Genomic DNA, 23,432 nt, shown 5'->3' on the forward strand with positions numbered 1-23,432 from the left:
AGATACCAAACATCACACCGGTCAAAGACACCTTTGAATATGACATGACATACCGACGTGATATGAAGGTACTAGGGCCGCAGAAATCCATGGAGCGCGATATTAAGCCAAGGAATGCTCCCAACATTCCCTTGGGGACCAAATGTTAGGCGTACGAAACTCAAGGTCGTAAGAAATGTTGTTATAAAAATAATATATGGCAAATGGCATTTTGTATTTGTTTTTCATAGCGGGGACGTCGGTACCGGTATTAGCTGGAAAGATTGCATCTTCGGTGGAATCGGTGTAAGTATCTATAACATTTTCAGCTCATGATATGGGTAACGGGTTCTGATTAAGCGTTATATTTACGAGAATGGGGAAAGTTACGCGTAAGTATCACAATGAGATTAACACTTGGTTTTTTGTTTTGTTGGATTTTTTCCTGAGATTTTTCCCTTTATTATAGACGGAGCCTATTAGAATACATGAATTTATGATAAAACAGTAAGTAAAGTACAGCGACCATTCAAGAAGGAACATTTATTTAAAAAACTTAACAACTGTGTGATGAATGACCCATTTCATTCCAAATTGCCAATTGCTCCTTACTTACATTGCATAAGTAGCTACTTTTTTTCTCTCTTTCATTTTGCTAACTGAAAGCCATCTGGATGATTCATGTTATTTTCAAGGGTTATTATTTTCAGCCGGGCAATTATGCTGTTTAAATGAAACCAGAAAAATCAATTGATTGCTCAATAACATAAACAAAACGAAACAAATATATCAACAAAGCACTTTTGGCCAATTCGTAAATTGCTTAATCGTTCGTTTACTAAACAAACATTCATTACTTGGTGTAAACGCCAAAACAATTCGTTTTCTGTATTATCTGTTTGACCTATTTTCAATTCAGAGCAATCAATTTGGGTAATAAATTATATTTGGCGCTTTGCTTATCTTAGGATAAAATAAAAGTTCATTTTCGAGGCACCTGGTGACGGAAACGGAAGATTCCGAGTATTTTTTATCTTCAGCCATATTTTAAGTATTCACGGTGTTTCTCAAGTAAAATAAATGTGAAATGATTCAGTTGACGATTTGGTTTTTTCTTGTTCAGGAGTGTTATCAATCCTATAACGTTTTTTATGTAGTTTCAAGTGAAATCTTGCTCTACCTCTGAAGCTCAACTCTTAAGTTCAAGGTGTTCATCTATGTGACAGATACGTATTTAATACAACGAGTTTAGTCTAGCACTAGAGATGTACCAAAATAAAGTCATACCATTTAATAATACGTTCTTAATAAGCGTTTTATTATTCCAAGATAAATCTGAATTCGGGTACAATACTAAATACGTTTTAATATCTCGGCCAAACGCGACCAGTTCAAATCGTATTCAGATCTTGTTTATGTTTTCGTCCCTTCTTCCAAACGGGGGTTTGATTCCTGCAATCGCTATTTAAGCCTCTGAAATCACCGCCGTTTTCGAAGTCACATTCAAAGTCTTACCCGGAATACCCGGGCCGTTCACTGTCATTACCGGTTGTAGAAAAATTATCTCATTCCCGTTCAAAATGAGATCGTAAGCCGAAAGTTCCTATATAATTGAAATCATTACCGAAAAGTGGCCGTTGATTCCTCTAAATGGGCGGATTTATGATGGTAGACCCGCTCCGTTTTGCTGTTGTGTACTCAAATGGAGCTTTTATATTGGTCAATAACTAGATGGAGATTTCTTTTGTCCCATTTGGGTAGTATGTTTTAAACTGTTCGATATCTATGAAAAGATAAAATATAAGACACTTTAAATAAATTGTTTGCTTGATTGTTTGTCCTCAATTCAAAAATCGGTTTGATGGAATAGTGATATAGATGCGGGAAAACCGCGAGGGAAACCTCAAGACTTTAAAACTGTTAGTAATTTAAAGCATTAGCCTTTTGTAACAATCTCCGCGATTTGTCGGATTGAATATCCTATTTTCACTCAAAGCCTTAAATCTGGATCACAGCTTGGATTTAAGTTTAGAATCTGTTTTTAAGTCGGTTTAAATCTAAATCTAGATTCAAGATAGGACTAAAGTTTGCACCTAAAATTGGATCAAGATAGTAATGTACGCCTACTTCTGTTTTACAGTTAGTTTGTCGTGAGTTAAAACTTTTAACTAGTTCAGGGCCAGTTTTGGGATCATTTAGTTTCATAGGGATAGAATTTAGATTGCATTGTCTTTCTGTAGGTACAATGGATAGATAGGTTGGTTTTAGTCACAACTTTTGGCAGTTTTCGTGCTGTGTAATGTTTGTAGTTAACATGCAACCAAAAAGAAATATTTTTAGAGTGCAAAGGGGACCAAAAAAGACACGTACAAAAAGCGAATAAAAATCTATGCTGGGGAATAAAAGTGCAGTCAGATGTGGTTAATGTAACAGAGCACCAGTTCCTGTTCTATGACCCATGAGCTACCCGGTAAAAGGCAATTTATGGTGAAAAACAAAAGCTACGTGAGAATACAAACCTTATTTTGAAAAAAGAGGATAATTTTCATTTCTTTAAAAATTGGGAAATTTATCCTTATTTTTCTCTTATTTCAGATTTGGTTTCTGATTTTAAGATAGATATAGACAGCTAGGTCGATAGCTGAAGTGATTCCGAAAGTTTTATACTCCATGTTTGAACTTATCCTCCTTACATATTATAAAACAAAGTCCCCCGCCGCGTCTGTCTGTCTGTCTGTCTGTCTGTCTGTTCGCGATAAACTAGAAAAGTACTGAACGGATTTTTATGCGGTTTTCAACGATAGATAGAGCAATTCTTGAGGAAGGTTTTAGTGTATAATAAGTTTAGGTTTTGTGTAAACTGACAATATTACAACGATATTAGTTAAACATGTCGGAAAAAATTAAGCCATTCGAGAGCTTTCATCGAGAACGCTGCCAAAACCTTTTGAGTTACAACAAAACAATGTATGGCGAGTTTGTACCTCTTTAATAGATCTACAAAAAAGTCTGCGGTGGTATATGTCTATCTTCCAAGGATAACCCACAATAACCATTTTTATGTGTTTTCTTAATACAGTAAAATTATTGGTTACTTACGAACCTCTTTTTAACAATACAGTATTAATCCTTATCCAAATAAATAAGTTAGATATATTATGCATGTAATATAGAACAAAATTGCCTTTTACACTACGCCAAAAATGTTAATAGGTAATGAGTTATCGTAATATGAAAATCTCCGCGCGAGAAATTAAAAATCGATGAAACGTAGCGAAGATATCGTTGGCATCTATATACTAATTGTACTATATATATACTAATTACTATGTATATACTATGTATATACTAATTGTTTGTTTGATTGTTTGTTTGAACGCGCTAATCTCAGAAACTACTGGTTCAAATTGAAAAAATATTTTTGTGTTGAATATACCATTAATCGTGGGAGGTTTTAGGCTATATATCATCACGCTGCGACCAATAGGAGCGAAGAAAAAGTCATAACTTATATCTTCTAACCACGCAGACGAAGTCTCGGGCAACAGCTAGTTATTTTTATATGAACATTTTAAGGCAGTTCTAGGTCTTTCAGTCTTGTGCATGTGACTTGAATGTTTGTCGAACCCCCGTCACCAGGATTAAAATTAGTGCGGCTAAGTTGCCTAAAAAACAAAATTTGGGTTGCAGTCTAACATTCGTATAACCTAAGATACATTTGCCTAATGCCATATAATATATTATAATTACATATAATAATTAAGCAAGATAAATTCGTTAAATTCTTTAGCCTTCGTATTTTATTCAGAACTTTTAGTTACTTGCTATTCATTAAGCAAATTGAAAAAAAGTAGACCTAAATAATTTCGTTGGTGAATTCGTGCTGAGTAAAGGCTGTGCTTTGAATGCTTAGCTCTTAATGATGGAAAACAAATTGCATTTACTTACTTTGAAAGGATTTTCTTCAGATCGAGGTGTAATTTATGACTTATTTCAGGCTTCGCTTTAAAAGTTTTAGATGAAGGCTGTTGGTAGGTAATTATTTTCATGATCCTACATTAGGGCAAAAAACCTTTGAATCCTGTCAATATGTACTCGGTTTATATAATTCAATTGTAAATTGAATTATTTCTTTTCACCAATAAGAAATACTTATTTATGAAATGGTTTTCCAGTTTTGATCCTCACTTTTTATTGCAACCAAAGACTAAAAACAGATCCCTACTAATGAGTCACCGTTGTCAGTCCATAAGTCCATCATAATTCTACGAGACTGCGGTATCTACGCAGTTGAAGACGGAAATATTTTCACAAATGATGTATTCGTAAGAATGAAGATAAGCAACGTGTATTTGTAAATTGGATAGGTGACAATTTTATTTTTTATCTAACTATTTTTTTTCTTCAACCTTTTTTATGTAACCCTCAGTGCCGTATAGCGCACTCGAACGATATTCAATGATGTAAAAAAAATGTGATGATCTGTTTACACACAATCTAAGTATGATTATTTTGCCATAAGTTAATTACAATGTCAGGAAGTTGAGATGCCCCGTCTAGCAGTCCAGTTTAACGCGAAAGGCTCTGTTGACATTATCCCCGGTTTGATAATAATGGTTCCGCAATTAAATTGTCACTGTCCACTAGAAACTCAATTAAATTTGTTGGAACTTAGTTGGATGAAACTCTCGAATGAGAAAGGGAGACATTTATAATGAGAAGTTTAAAGGTTATAATAATTAAAACTTTTTATTACATCCGGGTTCAGTTTTTGTTTGTTTAAAACAGTTAGGTATTTTGTAAGTAAATTGAAAACTGTGTCAGTAGTCGTGCAGCTAAAATTGAGACACGGAATAAGTCAAATGGGATAGAATAAAGGTTTAAGTATTTTTAGGGAATTGTCTTAATAAAAATCAATTACGAATGTTTATTTCTCTTAGACATTTCCAAACATTTTTAAAGGCACGTAATAATATTAATTGTTATGAGAAGAACAAAGTGCTAAACGAGTTACTGATAAAAACTATTTTGAAGCATCTTATTTCACTTAGAAAAAACTCTCGATCTTTATCTTTTTATTTCTTGTTAAAGTGCCAACAGAAAGCATCATCTGTGAAAATTTGAACTGTCTAGTACAAGCTAGACAGGTCATGAGATACAGCCTGGTGGTGGACAGACGTACAGACAAAAAACCCTCAATAGAAGGATTCCGTTACTACGTTTTGTGTGCGGAACCCTAAAAAACACCTCAATCTGCCAAACACGGAGTAAAACATAAGTTTTCTGTTTGTTGCCGATGTTTTCATTTCTAGAGTTATTTCAGAGGAATCTAGATTAAAACTTTGTTCGCGTAGACAAACATGGCACTACATTGTAGTTTACAGCGACATCTAAATATAGAAGAACTTTCATAGAATATCTAATTGAGATAGCTTGCTGTTTATCCTTAAACGCTTGTTGTGAAGTTTGAATATTTCTAGTAGGTACGTTTCAATTTAATACCTAAACTTACGCCGTCCAATAATGCACAAGAGGGTTTTATAAAACAAAAAAACTTATATGTAGGTATGATTTTGTTACTGTGATGACAAAATAACGAAAGGACGTCTAAAAGTTATTTGTAAAGATAGAAAACGTATTCAGACATTGGTTGACATCCATGCGACATTTTGCTCAGCCAACAAAATTAGTATTCAGGCCTAACACAACCCTTGTCCTAAGGCCGTATTATAATTTAGTCTGGGATTATTTTTTGGGCTAGACATATAATTTTATGAAATACTTTGTAATACAGTGAGCTTAAACGATATCGTAAACATTTTTTGTTTTGCTGTAGATTTAAGAGGATGTGTTGTAAGATGATTCGCCGTCTGATTACATACTATGTAGAACTTAAACATAAAGTATTTATTTATAAAACCATACTTTCTTACTTTAAATTAACCTACTTCAAAAGAAACACTGGTTCTGTAAACAGAAGCAGAGTTTTTTTTGAAGTAGGTAATAAAATAGTATTCGTTATTTGTGATAATTGAAACTGTAGATCTATCACAGGCTTGAGATGAAGCCTAGTGTCAGACGGACAGACAGACTGTCGAACAGACAGCGGTGCCTCAATAATAGGGTTCTGTATTCCCCTTTGCGAACTAACCCTATAAACGCAACGTGCGTATTATACAGGACGTCTAGTAAGGAAAGATTCCCTTCAGACCCAAGGCTTTGTATTGAACACTCAAAGACAACTAAAAATACAAAGAAAAGCTTAAATACTCTCTCACCATATGTCGCTGCATTGCGTAACCCGGCGTTACGCTGTTTGCTACCATTTGTATTTGTAATGCATTCCACGGAAATCGTCGCATGCTGCCATCGTAACTTTAAATTACTTTTATTATCGTTATACAGAAAGATATGTACTGTTTTACATATGTATGCGTTACGTTTTATATATCTGTTAGAAGTGCCTATTGGTGTGTTTTGTTTTTGGCTGTTTTTGGTAAGATGATGTAATTTTTGTTATTAGAGTTATAACAATTAGGCGTATTTTGAGTTTTACTTTAATATCAGTTTTTTGTTGGGTTGATATTTTGTTATTTTTTCCATATTCATTAATCATTCAGCATTTGGCTGCCATTGCTGCGTGGAAAGGTTATTTTTTTTTAACTTCTAACTTATAGAAGTTTACCTTAGTTTTATCGTTGAAGAAGGTAGACTTAAACGTATCCTATTGGCGATAAACTTACTTGAAGTTTATTCAAAACAAATCTTACAGGAAAAAGTGCCTAAAATTGTGAGTTACTAAAAGGCTACAATCAAATTCTGAAGGACAAGTTGCTAAAAAAGGATTTTTTTGTAACAAAGTACCTTTTTTTCTAAAGCGCTAAACACTAGGCAAAATGAAGTCATCTATCTAGTTTCAGTCCATTGATTGTGCATTATTATTAAATAGATGAAAACTGATAAGATTGTGTTCAATGTAAACCACAATCTAAACAAAATGTACACTAACAAGTTTCACATTTTCAACTAAACTGTAACACACTGGAAATTCTAGAGACAGTGTGCACTTTGAATTATGCAAACTTGGGATACAATATCATAAAGAAAACCCAGTTTGCTTTTGTGCTGACAAATTGTTAAAAGTAGGGCTTGATGCAATTACTTCCAAAGTCGTGTAAATTGTGAATAGTAACAGCTTAAGGAGACCCTTAAGGAGTATTGTCTTCAAATAACAAAAATAATGTTTACCTTAATTAATTTCAGAAAGCACTTTAAATTGTGGGCCCCGCTGATAATCATAGATTAGATTAGAATATTCTTTATTGTACACCATGGAATTACAGCAGTGATTCTTAATACATACAATGTTAGGGTACAATGGCGGTCTTATCGCTAAAAGCGATATCTTCCAGACAACCTTTGGATGGACAGGAAAAATATCAGTATGTACAGAGGTAGGTGGTGCACTATCATACGTCTTCGACAGTCGTTACAGGTAGTCAGAAGCTAGAAAGTCTGACAACCAGTCTAACCAAGAGGTATCGTGTTGCCCAGGTAACTGAGTTGTGGAGGTTAGATAGACAGTCGCTCCTTGTAAAAGACTGGTACTTACCTGAATCCGGTTAGACTGGAACTGGACCCCAACATAAATGATGTCTTTCTGTTGCCTCTGTAACAACATATCTAGGGCTTCATTGTGGATTTCAATCAATATTAATAAATTTATTTTCGTTTTTAATTTATTAATTTATAAATTGCCATCTTCACAAAACAAATATCCATTAATATTGATTGATAAGTTAACAGTGTAATAACCTCAAGACAATAAACTCATAAAGTGAGGTCTGATTTGCGTTCGCTGTCTACAAACAATCACAAGTTTAGTTCCACATGTTGTGAATAAACTTACATAATCTCTCAAGAATTTACTTAACGGTAATTGAATTAGCCTTAAGTAAACTTAACTAGTTACATAGAAGTTTGTAAAACCGCTAAATTGACTTAATGGAATCTCTTACAGAAGTCAAACATTTGCTTCAAGTTAGACAGCCTTATGCAAATATATATGAGCTGACGTTTGAAGGTTGTTTAGGCCCGTCATGGTCCGTAAATTAATATATTGCAGTCTGCCTAAAAATACTTTTTTGGAAAGTAACTTTTTTCTATAATCCTATTTGAAATGAAACTACTTTACGGTTACGGTAGTCTGCCCGTGACCATGGTACCTGCAAAAGTTTCGAAACGTCGCGAACTAAAATCTAAAATTAAACCGCGATAAAATCCGTAAAAGTAGTTTCATTTCAATGTCTAACATTCGCGTAAACCTAAGAAACCACTATATAATCCTATTTCCTATACTAGTATGTTGCCGGCGTTTCGTCTAAACCTGCTCAGTGGTTTTTATTTTTTGAGTGAAATAGGAACAAACATCTATACATTCAAACTTTCGCGTTTATAATTTTAGTAGAATTAAACTAAACTAATATTCTACAACTAGCTATTGCCCGCGACTTCGTCCGCGTGGTTAGAAGATATAAGTTTTAATTTATACCTGCCTTCTATCTATCTATCTGCCTTCTATCTATCTTGTAGGATACAGCGTTTGCAATGTAAGCGCAAAAAATGTGTTTTTTTACGACCTCACATTAGAAACCTCAAAAATTGTAGCCTATGTGTTATTCTCATGTATAACCTATATTGTGGTAAAGTTTCATTCAAATCCATTCAGTAGTTTTTAATTGAAAGAGTAACAAACATCCATACATCCATACTTACAAACTTTCGCCTTTATAATAGTAGTAGGATAGTCTGAAGACATTTTTTATTATTTACAAAGCGCCGCTAATATTCACGTACTTTAATATAAGTGAGTACTTATACAGTTACACATGTAGAACCATGATTTTAATTTCAAAATGAGTCCTGCAGACCAAAAAAATACAACGTACACGATTTATCTCGCAAAAAATTATCCACTTTCTTACAAGCTAAGATATACGGTTCAAAATCGCATAACCAAAGAACAATTTAGGTGTAAGATAAATTTGTTAAAAATGTAACCTTTTCTTTCCCCTGGAGTGATCCCGAAACACCTTAAAGTGGAAAACTGACACGTGCGATATGTCGGGCACCTCCCCGTAGTACTGGCATGATGTACTATGCAATCTTTTGGGTAATTGCACTCTTGTTGAAAAGGAACGAAATGGCACAGTTGGATATATCATCATTATTTATTTAATCTTGATTAATGGAATCAAAATCTTGTAATATGAAGATTAAGGTTGAAAATTCAATGAACGTGAACCAGGAATTTACGTGTTTTTGTCAGATAATACTCTAAGTATGGACGTGAGGAAAAATAAAGCGCAGCAAAAAAAAACTTTAAAAATCAAGTTTCTTCACATATGTATGATTATTTGTGATTGTTCTTTTGTAGGGTTTTTGATCCTACTACTATTATAAAGGCGAAAGTTTTTAAGTATGGATGTATGGATGTTTGTTACTCTTTCACGTAAAAACTACTGAATGGATTTGAATGAAACTTTACCACAATATAGCTTATACACCAGAATAACACATAGGCTACAATTTTTGAGGTTTCTAATGTGAGGTCGTAAAAAAACACATTTTTTGCGCTTATATTGCAAACGCTGACTGAATCCTATAAGATAGATAGAAGGCAGATAGATAGATAGAAGGCAGATAGATAGATAGAAGGCAGGTATAAATTATAACTTATATCTTCTAACCACGAGGACAAAGTCGCGGGCAACAGCTAGTTTATACATAAAAGCATAAGAAACAAAATTTCGCTAAAAATAATATTTTCTTACAGTTACATTTTCATATCGACAGCCTTATTTCATATCTAACCGTACAGTTCGAGTGTATTTCGTTCCGTACCATAGCAACTCGATAAAACGATTTTATTGTTTTTTTCCCCGACAGATACGGGAAATGTGAGTAAATTCAATTTATATACGAAGTAAAACGTACACCGCAGACATAAAGCAGCAGTTGAAAGTAATAAAAACATATAACAGAACAATAAAGATGTATTTTATAATGCCATTATTCATTCATTATTACCTACAAACGCGCATTGCAGTAATATGTCGCGGCCTACTGGTAATGATCGGTATCGTTAGCTCAAAACATCTGGTTCAAACCAGTTTTTGGGATAAAATGTAATATCATTAGCTGATTCGGCGAACTTCGCACCGCCTAACAGAAGAAGAAAAAAATACAGAAATTAAGTATATGATGCTCCTAGTTGACCAAGTTGGATAAATCTACATAACACTTGTAAATTGTGATTTAAATCGGTTTAGTAGTCCATCATGGAACAACAATCGTCTATTTTAATGCTAAGGCTCTTTATATTTCCGATTTTTCCGTCTCCAAGTGACTCGTCATTTATTTTATTTAAAGATTTTCGTAACTAAAAACAAGTTATTTGGAACAAAAGTATTCGTCGATTTTCAAATTTTATGTTGCCTCATGAAAGTACAAAAGGCCTTTTAAGTTATGGCAAAGCATCAATGTATAAATGCGATAATAATCAGATGAAGCTGAATACCACTGTTTTATAATCAGGGACTGCTTATCTGACCTCCTTAACCCAATTACCTGGGCAACACGATACCCCTTAGTAGGACTGGTCGTTGGACTTTCTAGCTTCTGACTACCTGTAACGACTGTCAAAATGTATGAATAACAGCCATAATAAATGTTGGAGTTTATAATTGTAAAATCATTTTCTTTGCTCTCTATACGTAACAGATACAATGAGACAGAAACGTGCCAAAATTTATTACTCGTAGGTTTATTTTACCATCAAAAACCTTAATTACTAACAGATTAGACCGACTTAACCCTTGTCTTTCGCTACTTTTATACATCTGTTTACTTGGCAGCAGAAATAGACGCCATGTACCACGTACTAAAATATATGAGGCAGGAAATTCAATTTGTTACATCTTGAGTCGGAAGGTCGAGGTCGACATGTGGATTAAGGAGACATGAAAGTGGGAAAACATCTTTATGGGTTTATGCCATTGTGGTGTAATAGGTACGGGATTAGTCGGTGACATGATTTAAGATTGGTGCTAAGAAGTGGAGGCTATGTGACACTGATAACCAGATGACCGATGCTCAGGCCTTCCCTATATGAGGAGACCCGAGACTCTTATCTTCAGCATTGGGTCATTTATAGGTGAGAATTATTATATGTTATTGTCTACTCTTCTAAAATATCTAAAGAACAACAATTATTCACTACGCACATTCGACAAGACGCATATTTTTCTGTCGGTACCTACTTTAGATTGTGACATTAACAAGTTTGCGACATTGTTTTTGTATCATTGCTCTGTCAAACGATTCGATAGCACATTTTACCCTCTGACATTTTATAGAATTCCTTAAATCTGAAAAATATTAGCCATAAAAATATCGTGTTAGTTCAAGGGTCGGCCAAACTATTTTTATGCCGAGATAAATAAAGTTGTAAATGTCAGAGCCAGAATAATCTGAAACCCGACATTAAAGGAAAAGGAAAGGTTTAGGTACTATATAGTATTTAATATTCAGTGTTGCACACGGATAAAATTATCTTTTTGTCTAAACGTTACATTTAAAAACTTTCGCCAATATTTATTGCATTGTTATGCCTTTAGTGGAAGGCTAATAAAAGAAGAAAATCGTGAAATTAAAAAAAAACAATATATAAAGTAATTTTTGATAGTCCATTTTTAATACTATCCTATTTTTTGAATCCATAAAAAATAATCCATGCAGTCTTATTTTTACTAATTTAACTATAAAAATAACAATTTGAATTATTTAAAACTAAAATTAAAATTGCGCAAGGAGTATTTTATTAGATCAACAATTTTATTTTTTCTTTTTCGTACTCCTTTATCGTCGAATACGACATTCGAATTTTAAACTGCCATTCAATGGAGACGCTTGACTGATATTTGCTGTCGTTTGTGCTATTATTGACAAGAATTTTATTTTGTTGGTTATAAATTGAAGTTTTGTGTAAGAAACAGTAAATTATTATTAAATATTCGCCCGTTTTTCATATAAGGCTTGGAATTTGTGGTGATAGCAGGTATAATAAATATTTGTTTTCGATATCGTCATTAGTGCTGTTTATTACTTCTACATACAAAATGGCGTCGTAGGTATAAATTAGTTAACATTAATTGTGGAAGCTTCGTGAAGGTTATAAATGTATTCTGCTAATTGGTTCTGGTTGTCGTTTTCGTCTGTGAGTAAAGTGAATATAAAATTCTTAGAATCTGGTAATAAAAAATTGGCGCTATAACTATTGTTGTGAAGAACCAATTTTTACAATCTTTTTTTTGTATTTCACTATTTATGGATAGTTTCCGATGGATTAAATAAAATCGTACCTTTGTTGAGATTTGTGGGAAGTTTGGTAGTTGCTCTGGTTTACCATAAAAAAAACTAGTTGGTCTCAGCTTTTTTCTAGGTATGTTGTTGCTTTCTTCCAATTCTAAGGTACCTGCGTACTATAAAACGCTCATGAAAACATGAATGTTTCTTATTCAAATATGAGGACGAAACACCGTTAATGTCAGAAGCACAGAAGTTATTTGATTTGTTTACAGAGTTTAAATATCACGTGACACAAAAAGTTTTTTATATCACGTAAACAAGCACCCAGGTCCTTGAGCCACATCGGTAATTGTAATTAAAAAGTTTGCTTACATAATACTGAAGTCAAAAAACCAATTTATATTTCATTTCTGCCAATCATCTTCATGAAAGTAGCTACTTATACGTGAAATACTATGTCACGCCAGACGACGTGTCATGCTTCACGCTTGTTCTGTCACGTCCTGACGCGAGGCATCTCCGAAATCTGTTTGTATGACGTCTTATTTATATTTTTTTACGGGAATTGGTGTCATCTGGTTACCTCATTCAGTTCGGTAGTTAAGTGTTATTTCTAAAAATGTTATGAGGTATTTGTTTTTTTATATACCTCTATATAGCCTGTTTCAGATCCCACTGCTGGGCAAAAGCCTCTCCCTTTTTTCCAGACCTCTCTATCGTTTTCAACATTCTTTTATAAGTTTTATATTTACTTGGGTGTTATATAATAATTAGGTTTATTTTTTTACATAATAAGCAAGTCTTATCGTTCACTAAGGATAGAAAAATATTAAAACTGTAATTCGGTTTAAAAAGCATACCTACTGTTGTTGGTATCCATGGCGATGTACATATATTAGGCACATATCTTATGCTGTTTTTATTTTCACATCAACCAAATTTCTTCATCCAAGGTAGAAGGGTGATTCTCCGGAAAAAAGTAACATAAATTAAGAATATCATTATCACCACACTTTTCATACTGCAGATTGCTAGATTTAATATTATTTTTACCTAAGCTTGGAAAGTACTACGGCTATTATTAGATGAAGTAAGAATCAAAACATTTTAAGCATCACAGTGAAGTGAACCAGTTGGTGAGGATAATGATATGACCTTAACTAGTGTATGACTAGGGTGATTCTTCGGAAAAACCGAAGAATCACCCAGAAGCTAGGTGACTGTGCCATGAGTAATTGACCTTTGACATTTCCTTATGTGTGTGCGTTCATCATCAAAGCGGATGCTACCGTGATCTATTCAGTGCCTTATCGAGCTAAGACGTATAGCCTCCTTGCTGTGATAAATTGTGAGCGTTTGACTCTAACCATCCAGTTTGGTTAATATAAAGGAAGAATTCGAATAGCAATTAACGATATTTAATTCTCATTTTCTTTTATTAACATCTAGGTACTAAGTAAAACAATTAGTTACTTACAATGTGCTTTCCTAAATTTCAGACAGATAATTAAAACAAATGTTATACAGAAAACAATGACAATATGTAAATCTGGGAAACATAATTTGTTTATCAAAAATGTAATCATTTTAATCATATCTATTTTTAAACAATATTTGGGTAAATGGTTTCAACAAACAAAGCATTCATCTAGTGGAGTAAAAACTTCTTAGTACCAGTCTAGGAGGTTCGTACGCAAATAAACGAAAACAAATTATATATCTGCTGTCTTATAAATTCCAGACATAGGAAATAACAAAAGACAAACTAAGATTTGCCCTGGTCTTTGATTAAAATTAAAATGTTGATGTCTGCTTTAACTCTCTGCACTTTAAACACATTACATCTTAACGTGCTGTCAGCTTGCGAATCTTAACATTCTTAAGACTTGAAATGCAGCTCGGGAGCGTATTTAAAGATGCATGTTGTGACCTCGTTCCCGAGTTGGCACGGTGTCTCGTGTTTGTGATTTACCTGCAATTATAACATGAGCTTTATATAATATAGAACTTTGTAATCTTATCCGCAACGCTTTGGGAGATCTTTGTTGTGTGGCGGTATTAGTTTTGTCGTTGTTACATATGGTAATGTTCGTAAAAACTGTAATTTTGGATTTCTGCAACTACAACTTAAAATGTAAGAAAAACATATTTTTCTACTAGTATCTGAAGAGGTAGTCACTGTAGTCGCTGTCTAAAAATCACTATCAATATTACCAATCAAAATGATTAGGTTGGTATAAAATGTTGGTAGGAAGCTGGACCCGATTTTTCATTACGTCTGTTGGTTGTGTACCAAAACTTATGTATTTACGTCATAAATATTTACCTCTCTGTCGCAATTCTCCGACACTGTTTTCATGTGTTCCAATTTCTTTTTGTTTGTGAAGACTAGGGGCGTCACTGCGGCCATGAAACCAGTCTTGGAATATTTGTTGCTCTTCACTACGCCAATCTGTCGAGAAATGATTTTGACAACGTAATAATATTACGTAATAGTCAACAAAGCCATTGCAATAGAGGAAAATATAAACATAAGTGTTTAATTATTGTATTTTGAATGGTTTGCTTTTTGATTTTTTTATTACTGTTTGATTTTTTGGAGTCGTTAGCAACTTGTTATTGATAAGACAATTAAATAATAAAATGAAATCCGTAGTTGAACAAAGTAGAGACATAACACGACCAAAACTGTAATTTTAATAAGTGTTTTAGTATATCCTACCTTTTCTAATAAGCACTTGATAATGCAAGCTGACTTCTCAGGGTATGGCGGTTCTTCTCGAAGATGTTCCAAGTCATCCACCGTAGCGTTGATATGGTCCATACATACATGTGCAGTGGCTATTAATGTTCTTTTGACCACATCGCCTAAATGACTTTCTAAAATCAAAGTAGTCAATTATATTTTTATGGCGTCATCCTTGTAATTGTAATTTTGTTTTAATATAGGTACGCCATCACCATATTATTTTGACGTCATCCAAGCTTTTTCCAAACTATGTTGGGGGTCGGCTTTCAGCGTGACCGGATTCAGCTAAGTACCAGTGTTTTACAAGGAGCGACTGCCTATCCTGATCTTGTCAAACCAGTTACTTGAGCAACAAGTTGGACAGGTTGTCAAGACTTTCTAGTTTCTGACTACTCGTAACGACTGTCAAAGGTGGATCAAATAACAGCCGGGACCCACAATTTAACGGGGCTTCCGAAGGACTGATGAACTCGTTATGATAAAGATGATCACCCATCAAAGGATCGGTGATGGCCATCACCATATTATTTAAGAGGTAAAATATATTTTGGGAAAGTTTAATTGTATGTAGGGTGTGTTATCATGATAAAACTTACCTTTTTCTTGATCTCCAACGGTTCTACTTACAATACACAGTACGTAAAATGGTAAAATTTGCTTCAACACGATCATTTTGGACGGCAAGTATAAATAAAATAACCTTAAAATAATGGGAAAATAATTTCACGGCTTTTGAAGGCCGAAACCATACCGATAAAATCTTTCCGGTCCTTCAATTTAAACAAATCAATGTAAAAGTTGATTGCGATATTATCTGTCGCTTTTTTTGTATTTGGATAAGTCATAAGCGGATTTGGAATACGTATCTATGTTTCTGCTTTATTATTCAGGTATTTTTAATATTGTATTTAGGTAAGTACCTAAATGGCACATTAAATTTAATCAAACAAGAAACACTAACAGTACCGCAATATTTAAAACATAAAATGCTATCAATGTAATAAAATAATCATGTTCGTATTAATTAAACTTTTGATTAGAATATCAACTACAATTGTCCCGCAAAACTTTAATACTTGGGACAACCAGGCTAACTATAAATTAGCCCTATCTTATATAATTACGACGGTTAATATTCGGCGTACATTGTGCCGTGCTAGCTGTCAGCGGTCGCAATAATGATATGTACATAATTGCACATAATGAGCACCCAGCATTATGTGGACAGCAATTATTTCAGTTATTTTATGAAAATTCATTGTATTGCGGATGAAGGGAAATTTTGTTGGGATGTTCATTTGGGTTGAAAGCTGAATTGTGAATTTAAATTTTTCAAATGTGCGTTTTTAACCGTCTCTATAGTGTATTTTTGTTATTGTTTACTAGATTCTTAAGTTTTTTGCGAATATATTCTTTTATAGAGTAAGAAATATCATGTAAGATTTAATGACCCACTTGATGTTAATCTTCGACATGGGTTTATCATCGTTCAATTCTCACGAAGATCTCTTAATAATTGTTTAATACTTTGCTTGAAGTCTTTATTTTTATTTTTCCTTTAAACATTATTTAATTTATGAAAAATCTTTTATTCTGCGCCTGTGCATGAATTTATCGAACACATTTGTTACATAAGGCTAGTAGAGAGTAAATTAACACACTTCAAATTGTAAAACGCACATGTTTTAGATTCAAAGTCATATCATCAATATCTTTACAAGACAATACAAAAGAAACAATAACTTTAAATAATATTCTATTAAAGTATTTTTTGTGCCGAAAAGGCCTGTTAATAAGGAGGAATTCGACCAATCATGCCTCCCACCTCTTCCTCGATGCCATGTAGTATATTCACAAAACATTAATAAAATTTTAAATTCATTACATATGTGCCATATGAGCTGAAAGATCGATGGTTCATTCAAAAATTCATCAACGCGCAAACTATTAAAATGATTTGTCGTCTCACGAACACCGCTTGCCGCCATCAGTAAATCATTTCCACCGTCAGGCACAGGTTTAACAGAGGCTTTGTTGCTACTATTAATTCAGTAAACAATGTAATATGGATCCGACCACTAACAAATTGGCAACAATTGGTCTATCCAATAGCGATATTCATCAAAGTCCTGTGCTAAGCGTACTTGCAGTGAATGATGAGTATCGTAATGCGATGGTGGATGGTGGTAACGTGAGATTGGATTGATGGTATTAAATTAAACGATGATGTGTCAAAACTGTTTTAACAAAACTTGCTGTGTTTAAATCTTTACTAAATATCTCACAATTTAAATCAGGGCGCCTTTTGTATTGAGTCTTGATGGTCTCTTTACTTATTGGTCTTTACGCTGTTGTTGTCTGCTTAGAAACTAGCTGGTGTGATTAGAGACTAACGATGACGATTAAACGCTTTAATAAACGTACACATCCGGCTTTAAATAAATACTTCTTTACTTTTTTATGGGGAATAAATCCCTTTCCGCTTTAAAAGCAAAGCGATAGCAGTTATTTTATGAAAATAATTGTTTTTTTTTGGTATTTACCGCTTTGCTTTTGCGTCAAACTATCTGTCTTCCCTGATTACATTTTTTTCAAAGACATAAGATTAAACGAACTGGTTGTCATATCACGTCCCGTTGCCCATTGAATCTCATTAAAATACAGTTTTACTTATTTTCCATGAGGGTCGATAACCATTAGCAAAATTTCCGTCCAATAAAACTTAGAAACAAAAGTAATTTATTTAATGTCCATACAGTTCTTAACAATATAAAACAGGTTTAACAAGTCTGTCCAAATACCAATTTCTTTAGACCTACACTAACAAAATGAATAATTTTACAGAACTACTTAGAGTGAACTACGAAAATGCGCCAAGACTTAAAGGGGCTATTGTAAAGTACAACTATTGGCTTTGTGCCATGACCGAAGAACTGTTTCCGCAAGGGCGTGCCAAATTTGCTGAACCAGACCAGAAAGTATCTTACACCTGATGAATAACAATTAAAAATATGCCAGTCAGAGTTACAACGCAATCGTTATTGACATTTTTCCCTACCAAAAGTGATATATGAGGTAATTCATTAGAATGGCGAAATTGTTGGTTTTACCAAGTATAATCTATGTACAAGACTCACTTTTTACTTAATTTATGTATCACAACAACGTACCTACAATATGTGCAATAAACTGGCATGCACTCACGCTCAATTCACAGAGAAATGTAGAAATTGTTGCTTATAATGTAAAACGAAATACGTTTTTTATAATTTTGAGTGTTTAAAATATTGACATCGTCATAACTCAAATCAAATGATAATTATCTTAATGATATATGTACATATTATAAGACAAAGACATTAGGGTTTATAAAAAGGACAAACTCAAACAAAAGTTCGCTCGGATATATTTCAGAGCTATAATTTAGATCCTTTGTTATTTGCTAGGTAGGCGTACCATTCCTGAATTCCTGAATTACTTTTACTACGATCATTGAGGTATTTGGGTCATCTGGAACACGATGTTCAGAGGACCCATTAAGGAAGCAATGTTGTTCATTTTTTAACTAAAAAATGATTTCTGATCAGATCATATTCCCTATACCAATAATTTCCAAAGCTACTTTTAGTTAGACTACTCAATACTCAAATACTTTATTTCGCTCCACAATGTATAAAGGTCTTAAATATAACTAAGTAGCAATTGTGGACCAAGTCGGGCACGAAAATATTAGGAGAGGAGGAAAGTCAGTCGTCAACTTAGTCTGACATTAATATACTGTCAGTAGAGCGAAAGCAAATATATTTGATAGAACATATTATTCCTTATCATACTACAAAGGCTTTAATACCCCTAGAAGAACGTTGTTTAGGAAGGTCCGTGCCCGGGCAGGGCAATTCCCAACTATTTACTGCGTCGGTCATGCACAGAATCTGAATATCAACAGCCCAAACTTTCACTAGTAATGTCTTTAAAACATTACTAATTGTTGAAATTACTAAACCAAAGATTTACATACCCTATCAATTTCAACAGTGCCTCTGAGTTTTAATTTGAATCCGATATTAATTAACAATCCAGTAAAAAGCTTTCACATCTGGTGAATGTTAGATTGTGTCGGTTTTTCCTGTTCTCATTTTTTCTTCGAAAGCAAATGTTGCATAGTTCGTTTTTCATAGACTTTTTAACTATTTAAAGGGTTTGTGAAAATAACCTACACCTACAAATTAGCGTTACGCTAGTATAGAAAAAAAGGGCATGTGATTTTAATGCTTATTGTGATATTAAGCGTTTAAAAATGATCAGTCTCGAAAGGATCAATTCATATTTAAAAAAACGCATTATTTTCTTAGGTAGGTAACAGGTTACTTATTATAAAAATATGAGAATTTAATATATTCTCACTTTTTTTTATATTAAAAAAATATTTTGCTTAATTTCTGTCGCTTCAGTTCATCTTAATCCTTTCCTTAAAAGAGGTACATGAAAGGCACCGTTACCCTAGCTCGCTATATATCACGCCAGTGAAACGGCAATAATGTGAAAGGGCTGATGAAATTAAACCATTTTGTCGAGCAGCACACGTAATTAATTCTGTTCATGTGCCCGATACACAACTATGAACACCCCGATACGGAGTAACTATTCAGATACCGTACTTTTTATCGAAGTTTACAAAGTTTATTTTAATTAATCTCCTCGATATGTATCTGTTCATTATCTTTCTTTATTTAAATTATTTTCACTTTATGCATTGTACATATGAAATCATTTAAATAAAAATAGTATTGATCTTAACATACAAGATTAGAGACTTTATTACGGAATCAAGCTAGCGCTGGGGCGAGTTGGAGCCAGGCAGAAGTAACCATAACTACCTCACGGTTTATCGCCACCTACATAAGTAGCACCTACTTCTTTTTTAATCAATTCTCACACAGCTGTGTACCAAGATCCTCTATCACAACTATCGGGAACGGTTGCCGAGTCCACACCCACGAGTGAACAACTTTGTTTTATTTAGAGCAAACTTTTTGCTAAAAAACGAAGCCCAACAGACGAATTTGACTAAAATGCTGTACTAGTTCTTGTCGTTTTCACAATATCTTCTATTTTATACCAGCTTTGCCTATTGGAAACACACTATCAGCGTTTCTCTTCACCATGCAATGCTGCTCTAGACTCTGCCGATACCCTCGTTCACACATACATACAACATAAGTTCCATAAAACATTTACAAATTCAAACAAAGGCGATTAAAATCACGCCAATTATATCAAATCTGTGACCTATTTCCTAAAACAATTATTTATCAAATTACAATTTGGAGGCCACATCCGCACAGCCGTACATCCGATATGTCTATACAATGTCGATATGTTATGCCACAACCGGTTAGGTTATAAATTAGACAATTAATAATTGAGGATCGAGTGTCACGTCATCATGCATTTGATTCATCTGTGCTGTAGCGGGCATGTAGTTTTAGTCAGTGTTGTACCTATGGTGTGGTGTTATTGTATGTATAATCGTGTGTCAAACCCAGAAGCCTTTGCTTATCCGGATATGGCAAGGGTCAAATAATAATCTATAGTGATATTGAAATTGCTTTTAATTAAGAACGCTATAAACCTCAATCATGTTTAAATGAATATGGATTCAGAAAGTAGGCATTTTTTTTGCCATTATTAAATTTATACAAATATTTTTAACCACAATTTGTATCCCTATTGGGTCCAATTAAAGAAATAAATCAGTAGCACTAGTAATTATCGTTGAAACTGATTATAATCAACAAACAATCAAAATATCTAATTACTACTACAATAGCAATTAACCCTCAAATCTGAATGTTGCAACAAAACATTATTTTAACTCGCATTGTATTTTACCGTCAAATAAGCCCCTGTTATTTAGGACAACGCTTTTGTATGTACTCGTGATAGGGTTGGTGACTATTCAAAAAGCAGTTACAAAATAATCAGTATGTATGGTTTAACATTTTGCTATATTTACCTTACAAGTGTTAAATGTTGAACGTCATTTTAAAGCGGAATGTGTCAACTTAACACTTGTTACTTGACTTTTTAATTTGTTGAAAATTGTTACAGACTTTTTGTTATTTCTCGTCCAAAGTCCTGTTTATTGTAATAATTGGGTTTTAGCTGCTGCAAAACGCTTTTCATATTTAATTTTGTTAGGCGATAATATACCTATTATTGCACTTAAATAAAAGTGTATAATATTTTTACAGATATTAACCCTTAGCGATCAACTGTGAAAGATGCAGGATTGTCATTAATGTATCTTTCACACATTCAAAAAATTAAAGGCGAGTTTACTTTTAGTTTTAAATCATTTTTGAATGCAAATAACCATTAATTTGTATCACATTATTGATAATATAGTTTATCTGGCAATCAAAACTGTATTAAGACTTTAATAAGTAAAAATTAGCCAGTTTAAGCTCAAGGGAAGTTTTTCCTGTCTTAACACATATTACATTGTATCCTCATTAATTGTGGTTTCTCCTACCAATTGACATGAGGATGTTTTTCAAATGGTAACCCTACTTGTGACCTCTGCTGCGTTTTGTCTTTACAAACAATGCGACTACTTTTGTTTTCGCCCCCTCTATAAGAAACTACAATGTCTGTTTGTTTTTGTACAGCGATTCCGAAAGAGTGGGGTCTTAGTGCTTTGCTTTTCCTTTCTTGTTGTTCGAGAGTTTGGTCTTACGAATGATTGAGAAGACGACCTACTAAACAAAGTGTTTTATTTGGGCTTACTTACGATACTTTGCCCCATAAATTGTCAGTTAAAGCCCTGTTATTTAATAATTCCACTCCACACGAAAATTTGTAAAATCACATCGTATTTCAAAACCTAAATTTTTCAAAGTGGTAATCAATATACTATGGCACGGGTCCAAACGTGGTCCCGAGTAGCCATAACTTGGAGGTTACAATGTTCCACTAAAACATTACTTTCATGGATAAAAACTCTGGTAGTTTTTTTAAAGTTTCGGAAATCATAACAAACGACATTTTTTTACATTTTAAATTATTATAAATTGCTAAGGCTTACGCATCTTAAGCGGATATGATAATAGCGTTTCCACGACAGCAAGTGCTTTATGCTGCTATTATTAATTTTAGGCATACAAGACGAGACTACAGACGTTATTAATATTATATTATATCAGTTTCGCATATCTAAACGTCATGAACATTGTTGTTTTTTTTTTCTTTTTTAATTTACGGGGTTTTTTTGTGTAGGAAATGTCACCCCGATGATTGATACAAATATTTTTGGAAATTAAAATTACAGGACTAAGCTAAATTACTATATACTTAGGTACTAAAGAATAACTTCAAAAACACAATTTAAAGACTTGATAGGTATTCGTGTCGTTTAAAAAAAAATATGCTTTCACGTACAATGGAGTAATACACTGCCCAAGGGTCTGGCTTCCCCTAGAACAACGGTTCTGATTTAAAATCTCTGATCAATAAGTGTGCTGATAAAGGAGCCCGAAAATGTTAAAATGAATGGTCGTTTACTTCATACGTGTTTGACTTGAGGTACAGGAAAACTATGAAAAGTAAAATGGTTTCTAAATTTGTTGTATTCCTTTATTCCAGTTCAGTAATCAAAGGAACAAAACTAAAAACGTCCCAAATCTTGAAAGGTGTTCTATATAAACTAAGGGTAAGCGCCTCACGTTTTTCAATTTCCTGAGGAAGGGCCGTGTGTCATGCCATGCGTTATTGGTCCTTTATTGCGATCACACTACCTTTGAGTCCTTTCCTCAATGTTGCTATTTAATGATCTTTTTGATGAACGTATGAAAAGTGTGTCATTATCCATTGTGGGTTAGACGTGACTCGAAGCTCATTAGCTTTGCAGAAACTTGCAAGGGAAATCTATTCAAGTAGAGTTGTTGTTGTATTTTAGTAATATAGGCATATTACTAAAATACAACAACAACGACGACGTTTTTAGCCTTCATCAAAGCTTTCGTGGTATGAGTTTCGAAATGGTTCTGAGACGTGAAAACTTCACTTAAATGTTTTTCGTTTTTAGAACCTTCTTTTGATTAGTGATTTCTTTATTAAGTTATAAACATATTCATTACATTTTTAAATATCTAAAAAAAAACAACATATTATATTCAAAAATATAAAAAATAGTGTCCAACCGGCAACGGGGACAGGGCCCAAGCTGCCTGTGGTCAGGGCTCCAGAGAGAAGAACCTCCTCACGATGCGCGCCGTGTCCAGAAGTAACAATAATGATTAGTGTTATTGTTATGTTCTAATAATGGAAACTTCCG

The 23,432-nt window shown here is 33.5% G+C and overlaps 1 protein-coding gene across 1 annotated transcript; it reads right to left on the reverse strand.

Annotated features, from left to right (window-relative positions):
• Positions 1–13,486: 13,486 nt before the first annotated feature.
• Positions 13,487–15,237, reverse strand: LOC113491789. Its single transcript, XM_026868953.1, has 3 exons — positions 15,071–15,237; positions 14,675–14,800; positions 13,487–14,320 (listed from the first exon to the last, which is right to left on the reverse strand). The coding sequence occupies exons 1-3, from the start codon at positions 15,170–15,172 to the stop codon at positions 14,228–14,230; spliced, it is 321 nt and encodes a 106-aa protein (XP_026724754.1). The 5' UTR covers positions 15,173–15,237; the 3' UTR covers positions 13,487–14,227.
• Positions 15,238–23,432: the final 8,195 nt, after the last annotated feature.

The sequence above is a fragment of the Trichoplusia ni genome, chromosome 3 (assembly GCF_003590095.1).
Source record: "Trichoplusia ni isolate ovarian cell line Hi5 chromosome 3, tn1, whole genome shotgun sequence".
Taxonomy (NCBI): Eukaryota; Metazoa; Arthropoda; class Insecta; order Lepidoptera; family Noctuidae; genus Trichoplusia; species Trichoplusia ni.